The following is a 16418-nucleotide window of genomic DNA, read 5'->3' as shown; positions in this document are numbered from 1 at the left end:
TGAACTTTCGGTACCAGGATCTGAATGCCACATTTCATGTCCAACTCTAGTGTGCAATTACACACTCGAGTGATTGCTTGGATTTGTAATTTTTTTTTTCTCTCTCCTCAATAATCTTGATCTCAAGTTCTAGAGTATGATTGAATTTGATGAATAATGTTTTAGAACTCGAAAACTCTGTATAGACTCGAAGAGTTGAGTTCGGAAGATCAATTCGAACCGTTGAATCCCAATCCCAGTTTGCTCGTTTGCATTAGAAAGTGTAATCATCAAACAATATTAAATAATGGTCACTTTTATTCAGACTTTTGTGAATAATTTTCTGTTGTCCTAGAACTGAAAAAAATAAAAATAAAAATAAAAATTGGTATAAAATTTTTTTGGTCGCTAGCTTTTGAAAATTGTAATTTAAAAACTCAGTAAATTTTTTTTTTTTTTTTTTTTTTTTTTTTTTTTTTATAAATAAATTTGTCTTTTTTTGGTATAAGGTGAAATTGCCATTTATAACTATTTGAAAATAAAGTTCTTCAGTATTTTATATTTTGAACTATTGTTTTAAAAAAACTGAACCAAACAAATTTTAAATTTTACTATAATTTTTATCATTTACTTCCGAATTTCGTAAGATTTAATAAAATTTATACTTTTTTTCTCATTTTTATTTTTAAAAAAAAAATTATTAAATGGTTTTGAAACATGTTGGATTTAAAAAATAATAAAATATATTATAAAAAAGTTATAGCATATTGTCTCATTTAAAATAAAAAATAAAAAAAATTATTAGATAGTTTTGAAATATTTAAGATTTAAAAAAATAATAAAATATATTATAAAAAACTTTTTTATTTTTCCCGATATTATAAAAAACTTGGAACTACAATTCCACAACCCACAAACATTACCAATTTACCATGAAGACCAACTGAAGTCTCCCATCCCTGTCGCGCGCAGAACAGTTAAAACAGACTTCACTTCCCAAAATGACCTCAACGATGTCCCACCACCAACCTCTCTCCCCGTTGTCAGATTCCGACGCCGACTCTGACACCAGCCCCACCGCCTCCGGCGGAGCCGGAGACCTCCGCCACGACGACCTATCTGACACCATCTTCAGATCCTACATCGAGATCACAGGCCGTTCATCACCCGACCTCGCCAAGATCCAATCTTTCCTCACATCATCGCGCTCCGGCGCCCTATCGTGCCTCATATGCCTCGAGCGCATCCGTTTGTCCGATCCCACCTGGTCCTGCACATCACGCTGCTTCGCCGTCTTCCACCTCCTCTGCATCCAGAGCTGGGCCCGCCAGTCCTCCGACCTCTCCGCCGTCCGCGCCGTCTCCCGTCTCCCCATCTCCGCCTCCAAAGCCGCCGAAGACTCCCTCTGGAACTGCCCCAAATGCCGAATCGAGTACTCCAAAACCCTAATCCCCAAATACTATTACTGTTTCTGTGGAAAATTAGAAAACCCTCCCAACGATCCATGGATTCTACCGCATTCTTGCGGCGAGATCTGTAATCGACCGTTGAAGTACACTTGCGGTCACTACTGTTTACTCTTATGCCATCCCGGACCGTGCCCCGCTTGCCCGAAGCTCGTGAAAACACGATGTTTCTGCAGCGCCGTCGAGGAAGTTCGGCGGTGTGGATTCAAGAATTTCTCATGTAATGGCGTTTGTTCGTCGGTATTGGATTGCGGGACTCACCGGTGCAAAGAAATTTGCCACGAGGGTCAGTGCCCTCCGTGCAGAGCTCGTGGGGTTTACAGGTGCCAATGTGGGAAGGTGGAGGAGGAAAGGGAGTGTTTTGATCGGAATTTTCGCTGCGAAGCTCCTTGCGAGAAGTCGCTTGATTGCGGGAAGCATTTGTGTAGCAGAGGGTGTCATTCTGGCGAGTGTGGGAAGTGTCCGCTTCAGGGTAAGCGGGCGTGCCCGTGTGGGAAGAGAGCTTATGAAGGGATGGCCTGTGATGTTTTGGTGCCGTTGTGCGGAGGGACTTGTGATAAGATGTTGAGTTGTGGTTTTCATAGGTGCCCGGAGCGGTGTCACCGTGGACATTGTGTTGAGACTTGTAGAATTGTCGTCATCAAGTCGTGCCGGTGTGGTACCTTGAAGAAAGAGGTAGACTTTTGATGTTTTGGTTAAATTTTATTCTATCTCGGTTTTCAATCAATGTACATACTGTCCATCTGAATTCAAAGTAGACAACAGTAAATTAAATCTAGAACAGGTTCCTTGTTATCAAGATTTGGCATGTGAGAGGAAGTGTCAGATATTACGGGATTGTGGTCGCCATGCTTGTAAGCGTCGCTGCTGTGATGGAGACTGTCCGCCATGCTCTGAGGTGTGTCCTATTTCAGTACATTTGAGATTTTCTTTTACTCAATTATATAGAAATTGTATTTATTTGAAGTATCAGGTTTGTGACAGGAAGCTTCGGTGTAGGAACCACAAATGCCCTGCTCCGTGCCATAGGTGTGTTATTTTATCATACTTGCAAGAGAATGGTCCTTAGTCCATTACTTAAATGAAAACAGATATTGACAAGTAGTTTTATCTTATTTGTAGTATTTGAATACACCATTTTAATTTTATGGGGTTGTTTATCATTCTCGTTATATGGTGCTTTTACATATATCCCATGAGGCCATCGATGTGCTCTGGGACTACTATATCACAGTTTACAAATAAAATAAAATAATTCTAACAAGTTGGATGTATTTTAAAGTTTAGCTTCTGTAATGCCGGGGTTGCATTGTTTAAAATGAGGAAAAAAGTATTATATTGCTAGTAATTGAAACATTACCGGGGGGAAATTGTGAAAAGGAATAATGACTCTCTTGTAAAGTTCTCTGCGGTTATACAAAGGTGACGCTGGACAGCAATTTTTTCTTCTTGCAGAGGTGCCTGTGCTCCTTGCCCCGTGATGGTGACACTTTCATGTGCATGCGGCAAGACAAACTTTGAGGTGAGAATTCATTCATGAAAATTACAGCTAATTTTTTCTATCAAACATTTGTGGCTAGTGAAACCATTATTGTTCCCCTTTTTTTAATTTTTTTTTTATTTTCTCAAGCATAATAACTTCTATTGGAGGATCTTTATACATCATTATATGGGTGTTGTTATAACTAGATGATTCTTTATTTCATTCATCAATTTCAAACAATTTAGAACTGTATCTGCAACTGGACACCAACTTAACTGATAAATTATACAACCTTGGAACATGATAATGTCCCACAAGATTATAGGGCTTAATTTTATGCTTTCCATGAGTTCTGGAACTTTTGGTGTCTCAGTTAACTTCATGACATTTGATATCAGAATTGGTACTACGTTTTAGGTTCTACTCGGGTTAGGTTCTACTCGCTTAATTTTGATGTTGAAAAATGTATCTTACCATTGATTACTTGAAGGATGTGCTCAATTATGAAATTTTCAACAGAGGCGTGTTGTGTAAAATTATTGTACTGAAAGATTGTTTTTTGTTATTAACATGTGTCGCTGATTAATCATGTTGCAGGCAACTCACTCATTTCTTCCACATTCTCTTAAGTATATTTTGTTTCAAAGAAATATGTATTGAGATTTGCATTTACTTTCTTTGAGATAAGTTTGTATACTGTCATATTTCTTGGTTGTATATTTAATTATAATTTCCATTAATCCTTTTTTAGGTTCCTTGTGGTACTGAAAAAGACCAAATGCCTCCTAAATGTCGCAAACCATGTCATGTAACTCCTTTATGCAGGCATGGATCAATTTGCAAGGTACTGTTGAAGATCCAACTTATTCTTTTTCAGAGACATGTTATCTTTCAGGTTCAGTCTTTATGAGAGTGTTCCAGACCTCTCAAAAGTACACTTCAAAGTGCATAAATGTGATGTAAATATTCTATAAGTTGGAAGCATATTTGGATTGGACTCTTTTTAATTTTTCTTTTCATTTTTCATATTGCACATGAATGTATTTGGTTATCTTAGTTCTCAAGTGCAGAGATGAAATCTTTAGATCTTACTATTAGTTGTCACATTGCTTCATCTATAGTCAAACAGATTCCTCTGTGTTTGTGTGTGTGGTAGCATTTTCATTCATCATTTGTTTATTTCTCTATATTGTGATCCTTTTATTACATTTGAAATTTTCATTCTTTATATGCACATATAGCTCATTGACTGGTGGGAAAAATATTAGCATGCATTAATAATTTGAAAAATTGTTTTAATTAAGGAGTTCTTTTGTCGCAATGATTTTCTGTATGTTTCTCCAGCCACACAAGTGCCATTATGGATCTTGCCCCCCATGTCGGCTAATTTGTGAAGAAGAATACCCATGTGGCCATAAGTGCAAATTGAGGTTCGCATTATTTTGCAGTATATGAATGTCATCGGACAATCTCTTTCCCAGCACAATAATACGTTTTTCCTTCTTTATGTGTAGCTTTTCTTGTTTTCCCCTAATAATTTGTTACACATAGGTGTCATGGACCTAAACCTCCACCTAATCCGGAATTCACATTGAAACCAAAGAAAAAGAAGTCAAATCATCAGAGTGAATGTACTCCAGGTTCGCCATGCCCTCCATGCCCAGAACTTGTTTGGAGGTCATGTATTGGCCAACACATTGGAGCAGATAGAATGGTTAGTTTTAGATCTTTTCATGAGTGGTATATAAATATTTTTACTTGCCTGTTTTTTAATTTATATTTTATTTCACTTAAGGTTGTTCTATATCATTTTGCCAAATAAAAGTTCATATTTTCCTTTGTCTTCCTCCTTACAGATGGTCTGCTCTGATAAAACAAAATTTTATTGTGACAACTTGTGTGGAAATCTCCTTCCTTGTGGCAATCATTTCTGTACTAAAACATGTCATGCTCTGAAGAATCAGTCATCAACATCAGGTTCGCGTGAAAGAGGCGAGCCTTGCGAGAAGTGCACTTTATCTTGCCAAAAGGTTAGGTTCTGTGTTTATTTGTCATAGTCTGCTGGTCTCTAGTTTGATTCTCATCTTCCAATTGATTTGTCCCTCTAGTCATGTTTATATTTTACCATTTATCCTGTTCATCTGTTGCTCTGAAAAGAGCCCCAGATAACTAAAAATTATTACCATGGTTATATCTTTGTTATAAGATAAAATTTTCTTCAGCAGCACTTGTCATTTCAAAATTCATTGGTTGCCCATTCTTTTTCTTTTTGGGTATTCATTCAGGAGAGGCAGCCTGCTTGTCAGCATCCTTGCCCCCTACCATGTCATCCTGGAGAATGTCCCCCTTGCAAAGTGCTGGTAAAAAGATCGTGTCACTGTGGTTCGATGGTCCATGCTTTTGATTGCATATATTACAACAGATTGTCTGCAGAGGAGCAAATGAATGTTCGTTCATGTGTGGGACCTTGCCATAGGTAATTGACTATTTTGTGCTGTTAACAACCAATCAGTAAATTAGAGCATCCTTAAATTATTTTGTAGCTAAACTCATTGTTCTTCTCTCTTGCTTTAGACCTATGGTTTCTTTCATAAAGAAACAAAATTAACAGGGTATATGGAAAGAGTTAAAAGGCAAGATGACTGGTTACTGGAATTTATGGTTGATTACATTGATTGTCTTTATAATCTGTTTTCAACTCCGTGGGAATGGCTTTTCTCATGCATGATAAAAATACAAAAAGTTTTAAGTCTCTAAACTGTGGATTAATTAATGAAGGTAAGTACGTCAATCAGGTTGTATTGCTTGAAATTAATCAGGTTGACTAATCAACATAAACCTCTATTAACTCACTTGGAGTAACATGATTTCATGCATGTAAAAAACATAAAAGTTGTGTAGCTAATGATTGTGGATTGGATTGTTCAACTTAAGTACCTAGCATTTTAACATCTGTTGCAACTTATATGTTTCTCTTTCACAGTTCTCTCTATCAATATGTCTTAACCATATAGCTCACCAGTGGAAAGCATTTTTTCTACAGTATAAGGAACCGTTTCCTTTATAGAGGAAAAGAGTTTGTGTCCTGATCAAAGCTTTCATTTTATCAGAAAGGGACATATTCTTTATGAACAGGAAAGCAAAAGAATATTCTATAATTTTAGGATGTTTAAGGCATTCAAAGAGTTTCCTCTCTTTACAGACATTGCTATAGACATTTCTGTTCTAATCAATTTACTATTGGAAACCCTTTTTTAGATCAGTCAACTATTGCTTCAAACTTATGGAGGATATTTGAGGGTATAAACATTCATGGAGCAAGTCCAAGATGCTAGAATTTTATATATTGGGTTCATATAAATGTTTAGAAGTATTTATCTTTTCTTCCTCAGAGTATTATAAGGTTATATAAGATTTTTTCACAATTTATTTCAAAATTTTGTTTATTGGTTTAGTACAATGGCTTGCCAACAGCGTGCTACTGAGAGTAAATCCTTGTTATGTCGATTTTGCAGAAAATTACCAAATTGCACACATCTATGCCCGGAGATATGTCATCCTGGTCAATGTCCGGCACCTGAAAAGTGCTCTAAAAAGGTAATATGTTAGTGTTTTTTTTTCTTATGGTCTTGTTTTGGTCTCGACATTTCTTTGTTTTAGATTTAAATGTAAAAAAGCTAGTGATAACTAGGAAAAAAAAAATTAGTGATCTATAAATATTGTATTTGTATTTGAAAACCATCTTCTGTGGGTGTATTATTCTCAAGAGTCTTAGCATTGCAATATACTCTTGTATACTTAATGTTGAAAATTTTATACAATGCTTGACAGAACTCTCAAACTGGGATGTGGTCTGAAGAATCAGATTTAAGAATAATCATTGTTGTTATTTGGAAAAGATTCAATATTGAATCAATACTTCTGAATCTCATCTCCAACACTTTTAGGGAACTTATATCCATGTTAGTTTCTTCATAAGAAAAGTTCTTTACCCGTGGAAAAATGAAGGGTTTTAAGGCGGTGCTAGCTTCCTTAAATTACTGATTATTATATTGTTCATTAATAGGAATACCTCAAAACAAAGTAAACCTAATTTTAGACATGATAGCCCGGAACTTTTAAGATCCTGCAAGATGATTTATTCCAACAAGTTAGTTAAACGTGATTACCCCAAATAGAGCATACCTGAATTATTCCTCAGAATCCTGATATTTTAGTGAGTAAAATTTTCTGAGACATAAAGGCTTAAGAAGTTCTCAGTTGTAAAGAACTAATAAAACATGTGTGCATGTGAAATCTTGTTTTCTGTGTAAGCCTTAAATTCCATCAACATAGATTGTATTTCTTCAACTGTCTTAGCTCTACTTTATTTTCCATATGATTTATTTCTTCTGCTAGGTTACTGTTCGTTGTGGATGCCAAACCTTGAAAAGGGAGTGGCTATGTCGAAATGTTCAAGCGGCCTATTGCAATGCTGGTGTTGATCCCAAAGACGTATCAAAAAATCAATATGGACTGAGACTGCTTCCTTGCAATTCAGATTGCAAGAGTAAAGAGAAGGTTGTTGATTCAGAGTTGCAACTCCGTAAATCTAAAATTTTGGAGGTAATTCCTTTATAATTTTGGCTAAACCAGCTGTATAGTAATTGCTCTGCTAGAATTTAACGTTGTAGATTTTAACCTTCGAAGAAATAGCGAATCTGCGCTACCTATTGTTTGTACTTGAATAGTAGTAAATGACCAAAAAAAGAAAAGAAAATATGTACTTATTGTGCATATAAAGCTGTTATTTCAAATAGTACCAACTACCAACAATAAACCTTAGCTAAAAACTATTAAAAACATAGATTTTTCTTTACCAGAACTATGAACAATTTTTTATTTATTTTTCTGTGGTCATCAAGTCATCTTCAACAAATGGAGTGCATTATCAACTAGCTAGGTCTTGGGAAATCTCCGGCAGATTGATTTTATTAGCAAATATATAACTTTTTATCATGTTACATGGAGTTACTACTCATCAGTAAAACTATTAAATGTGACAAAAAATTATATGAGATTGTTTCTTGAACTACTGAAATCACATGTTTTAGTCTTCTAGAATGGTCAGGAAGTAAAACTGAGAAAATTTAATAACATGAAAGACTTGAACACATATATGTAAAAGAAAAGTTGTATCTTAATACTGTCTGGTTTCTGTAGTCAATTTTTTTATTCTGTTGGTTTTGCAATTTGTGCACAAGAGGCTATAATTTTAACGGTATTCAACCTAATCTGGATCTATGAATATAATAGTTCTAATACCCCTTTAGTTGAAACTTGCAAGTACAGCTCTCCCTAATGAGACCTATTGAAATTGACGAGTATATTTTGATGTTAGTGGCCTTAAACTTTCCACTGTGACAATAAGATGTAAGCTGTCTACTGGTCAGACCTTGCTTGCAGAGCTCCTAGTGTTGGCTCTCTTAATGCTTGTCAGTAAAGCCCGGGACTTGAAATGATTTTGGTTATCCATACAATTGAAAATTTAGGATGAACGTGGTGCAGTGGTGTGCCATGTATGTACCTATATATGTTGCATTTGCTTTACTAAAATTCTGTGGCTAAGATAGATTTCTTGGATTGTGTAATATCCTGTACTTGAAATCATATTCAGTTTCATGTTAAATACCTGCTTGCCAATAGAATTAAAATTTGTGCATGCTGCTGACCCTTGTGCATGAGATTTGGTGTACACAAAGATTCTACGTAACTTTATAGTGGTGAAGAATAAAACTGAACTAATGTTAAATTTATGTTGCCCATGTATATTTAAGAAGAAAGAGCCAAATGCTGAAAACAACATACCAAAGCGCAGAAAAAGACGCGAACGGGTACAAGACGCCAAGCAAATTTCAAGATTACAGGTTTGTCTTTTATTTTTACCCCTGTCAAGTGAATGAGTGAACACTTGGTGCTGTCCACGTGTTTTCTTAATTGTGATTGTTCTCTTTTTCAGAAAACTATTGCCACTGTGAGGAAGTTTCTTCTGTTTCTTGTCATCGCGGTGACTTTGATTGCATCAATATATTGCGGTTACAAGGGCCTTTTGTGGCTCTCTGATTGGATGAATGAAGTTGAAGTACAAAGACAAAAAAGAAGATTTCCGCGAAATTGATCGATCTGAAGCTATTTTATGCTTGAGTTCTGGTTGATTGACATGAAGGTCAGTACATTGAACTCCAATAGAAATTAATCAATTACACAATTCTTTCATTTATTTATTCAAGTTATTTTTCCCCTTTAGTTAGGCAAGGGATAATACTGACAGAAGTCACATAATATGTTCTGTAAAGTTTGGAAGACTGATCTGAAGCTATTTTCCTTTATTTTTTCCTTTAGTTAGGCAAGAAAATATTATGTTTTGACTCTTTTGTACCCAAATAAAGATCTTTATATTCAGGAAAAAATAAAAATAATGACCTTGTATAAAGCGCAATTGCGGAAGGGTGAAACAGGATTTATGAAACATATTATAAATAGTTTGGAAAAATGCAAGGTTCATCTTATTATTTGGCGAAGAAAAAATAAATAAATAAATAACAATGCTTTTCTAAAACTTAATTTTAATATGGGTTTAATTTTTGGACTTTTCTAAAATAACAATGCTTTTCTAAGATTATTATGAAATAAGGGTTTAATTTTTGGGCTTTTCTAAAATTTAATTTTACGGAATGGTTGTAAGGAGAATTGAAAATTTTTAATTATACACAATGCTTCCTATAGATCCATTACTTATAAGCAACATTTAAGTAATAAGTTATGCACCTATAGAAAAGAAAAATTAAAAATAGAAATAGATAAGTTATGGCATTGTGTATCAGGTCATGTATTAATTATCTCTTACCAGGGAAAAAAATAAAAAATAAAATTATGTCAGCAACAGATACTACAATAAATAAAGCTTCCTTGATCACGACTGAGATATCTTTTGTATTTGTAAAAATTCTTGGTACTCTGGATGAGGCAAAAAATGGTTCTAGGAAAATGGAAAAAATATGGACCCTTCTGAGTTTTAGAGGAGAAGGGGAGGGTACGAACACGGGCTCTCAGACATGGAGAGTAACCTAATCACCCAGGCAACACGGCACTTGGTAATAAATTAATATTACCGTGAGAGATAATATTGAAGTTTAAGAATGTTGTAATTGTTTGTCACTGGTATTAAAAACTGGTATATGAACTTACCTCTGGTGTGAACGCCCTAGCAGTGGGTTGCTCTCGCTGTCCTAGGGAGCCAAATATTGTCTAGTCAAGTTGTTAGTTGGGCCAAATTCATTCCAATTGTCATACAAAAACCAGTTTTGTTGACATTCCCCAAAATTAAAATTTAGTACGTCTCAAGCATTATCTCTTTATTTCATAATCTTTCTAGACAAGTGTGAAGTGTGAACAAGATACAAATTTCTTAAAAGTCCAAATTAAAATTCGATGTAGCAATACTCGAAATGTAGTTACTGAGCATCATGGTCACTTATTTTTTCAGTAAGCTTGAACATCCATTCTTTGATTCTAGCAGTTTTTTTTTCCCTTCCCGGTAATATGACAATATTTACCATTTCCCACAAAATGAATATATATACACTCATGCATATACAATTTTTTTTTTTTTTTTTTTTTGGGGGAAAACCGGAACCTTCCAACTATAGGCCTTTTAGATTTATGGCTGCAAGATAAACTTGAGATATGTGCAATCAACTGCAAACCACACATATTATGTAATTATGAGTATTCTTGCGTACGGTGAGAGTTGAACTCTGGATGTTTGACACGACATTTTTTTTTTTCCCTTCTATTTAAAGAAAAATTATATTGGGATGGATTATAGTAGGATTTTAAACAATACTATCAGAGAAGAAATCGAATTCGAGTTATTGTTTCATGTGCATTGTGTCATTAAAACACATACCCCAAAAGTGCATTGTGTGATTAAATTATATACCAAAAAAGTACCCAAAACTTAGACTTTGTGACCGTATTTTCTCAAACAGCTGCAATAAATTAGAGGGGTCAGTCCACCGGCACCATCCTAACATGAATTGCCACCATTTAATAATTGCCAAATTTATTACTATTATTAATTATATATTTTGTAACGGAACATTAATTTAATGTGTTATTAAAATTTGGAGGCACCGTTTGATTTATTGAATTTGAAAAAAAAAGAGAGTTAAATACCACCGTTTGATTTATAGTGAATTTGAAAAAAAGAGTTAAATACCACGAGGACACATGAAGTGTTTGGTGCCACCACCCTCTATCAATATTCTACACGCCTTGTTTTCCGGATAAACCACTTTGCATTGTTTAATTGGCTGCTTTTATTGAAGTTTCAAAAGTCAATTCACATGTAAATGAGCCCAACGTGTAAGCTTTAAATAATGGATATTTTAAAATCTTGGACCACGGACCACACCACCTTTTATGACTGCTTGGACTTTTTTTTCATCCCTGTGGGCTCAGACCTTTTTCAAGTACAAAAGCATTCTGCAAACCTTGGTCCATTTTGTAGACCCCATGTATAGACCATACACACAGTGTGTTCACATCTAATAATGCTATACTTTCTGTATGTATGTTGATATTCGTTGAAGGAGTCAAAAGAGAGTTCCAACAATCACACAGTTCCGACTAATTTGATGGGAGTGGGAGATTAGAGTCCGACTGTCATATAACTCCGACTGATTTAATGTGATGGGAGTGGAAGATGAGAACTCCACTTTCGACATTGTCAACTTGACTGTTAGAATCTTAAATGATTTTTTATCGATCCTAACTAATTGTTAGAATCTTCAATTATTTTTTCACGATGGAAATGAAAAAAAATATAAAAATAAAAAATAAAAAATTATTTCCTTATTTCGAATATGTGACCCTTCCTAGTCTTTTGCCAAGACCTAGCTGGAGTTCACCTCCTCTAAGCAAATCATAAATCATATACTCCATACACACATGCTATATAATATACACCTATGTAATCATGTATCCATAAAAAAAACAAGAATAAAAGGAGGTCTTTGACAGCATAACAATAAAGAAAAATGTAGTCTTTTCTCCTTAAAAAATAAATCCGGTAATCTTTTGGTTGTCAGTGTAAACAAAAACCTACCTACAGCTCATGTTAGATCAAAGTTTCAAACCCCTACTCTTTACATTCCAAAAGTATACCCGCATAAATTAACTAAAAAATTGCTAATAGCAAGAAGAAAAATAAATGAATTCCATTTTTTTTTTTTTTTTGGGTTATGAATTTCATTCTGAAATATTGGAAATTGGACCACTAGAGATGCTGCCATGGCTACCATCACAGAGACTCAATGCTCGCTCCAAATTAGCAACAATGTCAGCCATGGTTGGCCTGTCTCTCCCCTCCAAATTCACACAATGTGCTGCAGTGTATGCCACCAGCTCAACTGCCTCTGCTTCGTTTAGTTCCGGTGGCCCGACCCTAGGGTCCAAAATCTTCACCCATTCTCCGATCATAATTGTTGGCACCGCATAGTCCACCACACTTACTGGTGCTCCCCCATTATCACCGGTCTTGAATATAGCTCTTTTTCCTGTCAGAAGCTCAAGCAATACCACTCCAAGGCCATAGACATCACTTTTTGCCGTCAACACATTTAGGCCATAGTACTCTGGATCAATGTACCCAACTGTCCCTGCTGCCTTCATTGGTCTATAATCGCGGTCTGACTCAGGACCCATCAGTGACAATCCAAAATCAGACACTCTAGCAGTCCAATTCGCGTCGAGCAGAATGTTAGAAGACTTGATGTCGCGATGGATGATAGGTGGAACTGCGTAATTGTGGAGGTATTCGATGCCTCGAGCTGCATCCAATGAAATCTTGATCCTCATTTTCCAGGAATTCAATAGACTGCTACTCTTTTCCACATTGTTCTTGTCATGCAAATGATTATATAGTGCACCATTCTTCATGTACTCGTACACCAACAGCCTCTCATCCCTCTCCTCGCAATACCCAACAAGCCTGACCAAGTGTTTGTGGTGAAGTCTGGACAAAAACACCAATTCTGAATCAAATGCACTTTCTTTCTCTTGGAACTTCTTCATCTTGGGACTTGTTTCTCCCCTTTTAATGGCAACTTCTCTCCCATCAATTAATTTGCCTTTGTACACAACACCAAAGCTTCCTGCCCCAATCTTATTCTCTAGTGAGAAATTGTCAGTGGCTGCAACGAGGTCCGAGAATGTAAATTCTTCTGCTCTGTCTGCATGTTTCGAGGAGGTTCCACTCCTCTGGCGCCTCATTGCTCTCGAGCTCTGGCGCCTAATGGTGGCTGATCTTGAAGGTGGACTGTTATTGGATGTCTGGCCACCGTTAGAATTGTTGCCAGTAATAGTGGGTTGCACTGAATTATGAATTTTCTTGTGCCCACAACAAACACCAGTCCACAAACAATAAATTATAGTACAAATACCCGAAACAGCCCCAATCGATCCGACGATGGCGAAAGCTAATAAACCCTTTCTCAAACCTCTGGACGGAGAGGATGGTGAAGAGGAAGGTGATGGTGATGGTATTGGTGGTGGTGGTGGCGAAGTTGGTGGCATTGGGATTGATAAATCACAAGGGCTACATATAGTAGTACCAGAATTTGAACAGAGTGTTTGAGACAGAGGATATATACCGCAATGACATGTAGACTCATCAACACATGGCCCTGGAAGAACCTTTGCCAATGAAGAAAGCTCAACAACATCCCAACCTTGCCCCCAACAAATTATTGATAAATTGCTTGTCGTTACTCCACAAGTGAAATCCAATCCTGCAACAATGGATTCAAATGAAACCCTATTTGAAACATTGCTCCAAAACCCTAACCCTAACTCTCCGCCCCAACAAACCACTGAATGATTCGATCTCCGAATGGCACAGCTATGATTTGCCCCAAGAGCTAACCCGGAATACTCATATGGTGAATTGGATGAAGGAACATCTAATTGACCAGAGCTATTGAGTCCTTTACATACTATAAACCCTGTGGAATTCAATCCACAAGCATGATTGCCTCCAACTGCAATATTCAACATTGATACATTTGAAAACTGATCTTCAATTGTAGATGCAATCTGGTTACTACCCCAACAAGTGACTCTGCTAGTATCATTCAAAACTCCACACGAAAACCCTAATCCAGAGGAAATTGACCGGAATCGATAGGTCATGTTCGGCAATTGAGCCGCCGAAGTATCGCCTCTCCAGCATATAACATTTCGAGTACCGTTCCTCAGAGCGCAAATTTGACCGTCGCCGATTGTGAGATCTTGGAGTAGAATTGAGGTGTTGAAGTAGATTCTTTTGGCGCCGAAGGTGGAGTTCCAGCAGAGGAGGCTGAAGCCGCCTGACCTCAGCCCGCAGAAGAAGTCCCGGCCGCCGGCGATGGACTCGAAGGAGATGTTCGGCTCGACGTCGATGACTTGGAAGTTTCGCCAGCATTGGATTCGCCGAGTTTGCTGCTCGGCGACGATGACGCACACGGTGGCGTTGGAGGCGCCGCCGTAGGTGACCGCGACGGTGGTGGCGGAGCCGCCGAGGCCATGGACTGAAATTGGCGGCGATAGAACGGCAGCGAGAGTGAAAATGACGACGACGACGACGACGGCGTGGTTGACCTTCGTCATCAAATGGAATGAGAATCAACGGCGACGGTGGTAGAACTGCGGAGAGGATTTTCTCTCTCCTTCATTGGCGGAAACTGTAGAGAGAGAAAGAAGCTAGAATGTCAAGCTCTCTCTCTCTATGCATATATATATTGTATCATACATATATTTCTGTATCTATATATCTATATATGTACTATATCAAATATCAATATATCACGAGTTTAAAAAACTGTTGCACTGAAAATTCATAATATGTGGAAATGCTAACGTACACATTGCTTTTAAAAAAAAGAGTATGCATTCAGTGTTGTTGATTGACACGTATTGGTGTGAATCACACATATGTACACCGAAACACATGCAAAGATTATTAATTCATGAACACGCAGACACGTCTGAATATCGTACAACGGGTTTATATTGACTGAACAAACATTTGATTTACTATTTTAATTTAAATCATAATGTTGTGATTTAAATTTGAGTTTTTTCAGTTATCAAATGTGGATTATCTAACTATAATCTAGAATATAATTTTAAATTCAAATTTAAAAGAGGAATATTGAAGGGAGTCAAAGAACATGAATTTTGTGGCTGCGAATAGAGAGAGAGAGAGAAAGAGGGATGTCTTTTTTTTTTTTTTTTTTTTTTTTGAGAGAGAGAGAGAAAAATGGGGAATTGTTCACTGTTGTTGTTGTGATTACCGATTTCCAACTTGCTTCAATTGTCACTTTCTTGGGACTCTAAATTGGGTCAAACACGTTTGAGAGAGACCGCTGTAAAGTTTAAGTTGTGTTTGGCAACTGAGAAAAAGGAAGAACTACTTGGAAACTTTCACGACATTCCTATCATAATAGGAGACTGTGACAGGAAACAAAACAAAAAATTACTACGAGACTTCTATAGTGGTTACCTTACCCACCCATAAAAAAATTATATATGAAACAAATAAAAAATGTTTTGAGGCAGACCGTTAAGTACCATGAAATATTCAGGATATTCATTCTGTCACTGTGCAATTATAATTTAAGGTCAAATTAATCAACATCTCAAAATTACTATTCTGAAATTCAAATCCAAAGTTAAAAATAAAAAAACTTTATCATCACGTCAACACAGTTTATATTATAAAAAAATATTTGTGTCCACATTGGTGGTCACAAAGAAGTGAGTGAGATATTTATCATGCCCGCAATTCATCCGAATTCAAGAAACAAACTCCCTCTCGTTACATTTGACAATTAGTAAAAAAAAAAAAACTACTAAGAAACTATATAAAGACCAAGTATAAATTACTAGGAGATTGTTTTGACATGGAATAGATATATATCTGACTCAGAGATGATAAAATATGATAAAAGTTATACCAAAAATTGGTTCACATAGAAATGCACGTATTAATTCACGTAAGAATGCTCGTAAAATACTAAAAGGGGTTATTCATGTTCAACCAAGTTTCAATAATACCATTGTGACTGTTACATATGTACGAGGTCGGGTAGTTTCTTGGTCCTCTGCGGGTATGTGGAGGGAAAAAAAAATTTACTAGGAAACTTTTATGATTACCTTACGCATAAAAAATAAATAAATAAATAAAATAAAAAAACGTTTGAGACAAACGATTGTAAAGTATCATGACATTTTCAAGACTTTTCTGTGAGTTTGTCATTGTGCAATTATAAGTTTAAGGTGTTACTCAACGAATCAAAATTACTATTCTGAAATTCAAACTCAAAGTTATAATAGAAAAACTTTATCATTGCATCAAAAAAATTTATATTGTATTGTTTACTTATAAATATTTGACCTAATTAAAATAT

General features: G+C 36.0%; 2 protein-coding genes across 4 annotated transcripts; one reads left to right on the top strand and one right to left on the bottom strand.

The window, feature by feature from the left end:
• The first annotated feature begins 887 nt into the window (after positions 1 to 887).
• On the top strand, positions 888 to 9338 carry LOC132270786 (NF-X1-type zinc finger protein NFXL2). 3 transcript variants are annotated; one of them, XM_059771992.1, is made up of 13 exons: positions 888 to 2120; positions 2246 to 2343; positions 2430 to 2474; positions 2901 to 2967; positions 3680 to 3772; positions 4273 to 4358; positions 4480 to 4642; positions 4785 to 4958; positions 5214 to 5404; positions 6444 to 6525; positions 7327 to 7533; positions 8745 to 8834; positions 8927 to 9338. In XM_059771992.1, the coding sequence occupies exons 1-13, from the start codon at positions 981 to 983 to the stop codon at positions 9083 to 9085; spliced, it is 2595 nt and encodes an 864-aa protein (XP_059627975.1). In that variant the 5' UTR covers positions 888 to 980; the 3' UTR covers positions 9086 to 9338. The 3 variants fall into 3 exon arrangements, with proteins under 3 accessions (XP_059627975.1, XP_059627974.1, XP_059627973.1); XM_059771991.1 differs by having other exon boundaries at positions 2230 to 2343; positions 2419 to 2474; positions 8748 to 8834; XM_059771990.1 differs by having other exon boundaries at positions 2230 to 2343; positions 2419 to 2474.
• A 2661-nt stretch (positions 9339 to 11999) lies between these two features.
• LOC132270785 (putative serine/threonine-protein kinase-like protein CCR3) lies at positions 12000 to 14779 on the bottom strand. Its single transcript, XM_059771989.1, has one exon. It carries the CDS (start codon positions 14614 to 14616, stop codon positions 12220 to 12222), a length of 2397 nt encoding a protein of 798 aa, XP_059627972.1. The 5' UTR covers positions 14617 to 14779; the 3' UTR covers positions 12000 to 12219.
• Between the last annotated feature and the right edge of the window lie 1639 nt (positions 14780 to 16418).

This window comes from Cornus florida, unplaced genomic scaffold (assembly GCF_030987335.1).
Source record: "Cornus florida cultivar Cherokee Brave unplaced genomic scaffold, ASM3098733v1 CherokeeBrave_3.0.0_Hap2_Chr08, whole genome shotgun sequence".
NCBI lineage: Eukaryota > Viridiplantae > Streptophyta > Magnoliopsida > Cornales > Cornaceae > Cornus > Cornus florida.
The sequence above is the reverse complement of the archived record's forward strand: the minus strand, read 5'-3'. Positions and strand labels throughout refer to the sequence as shown.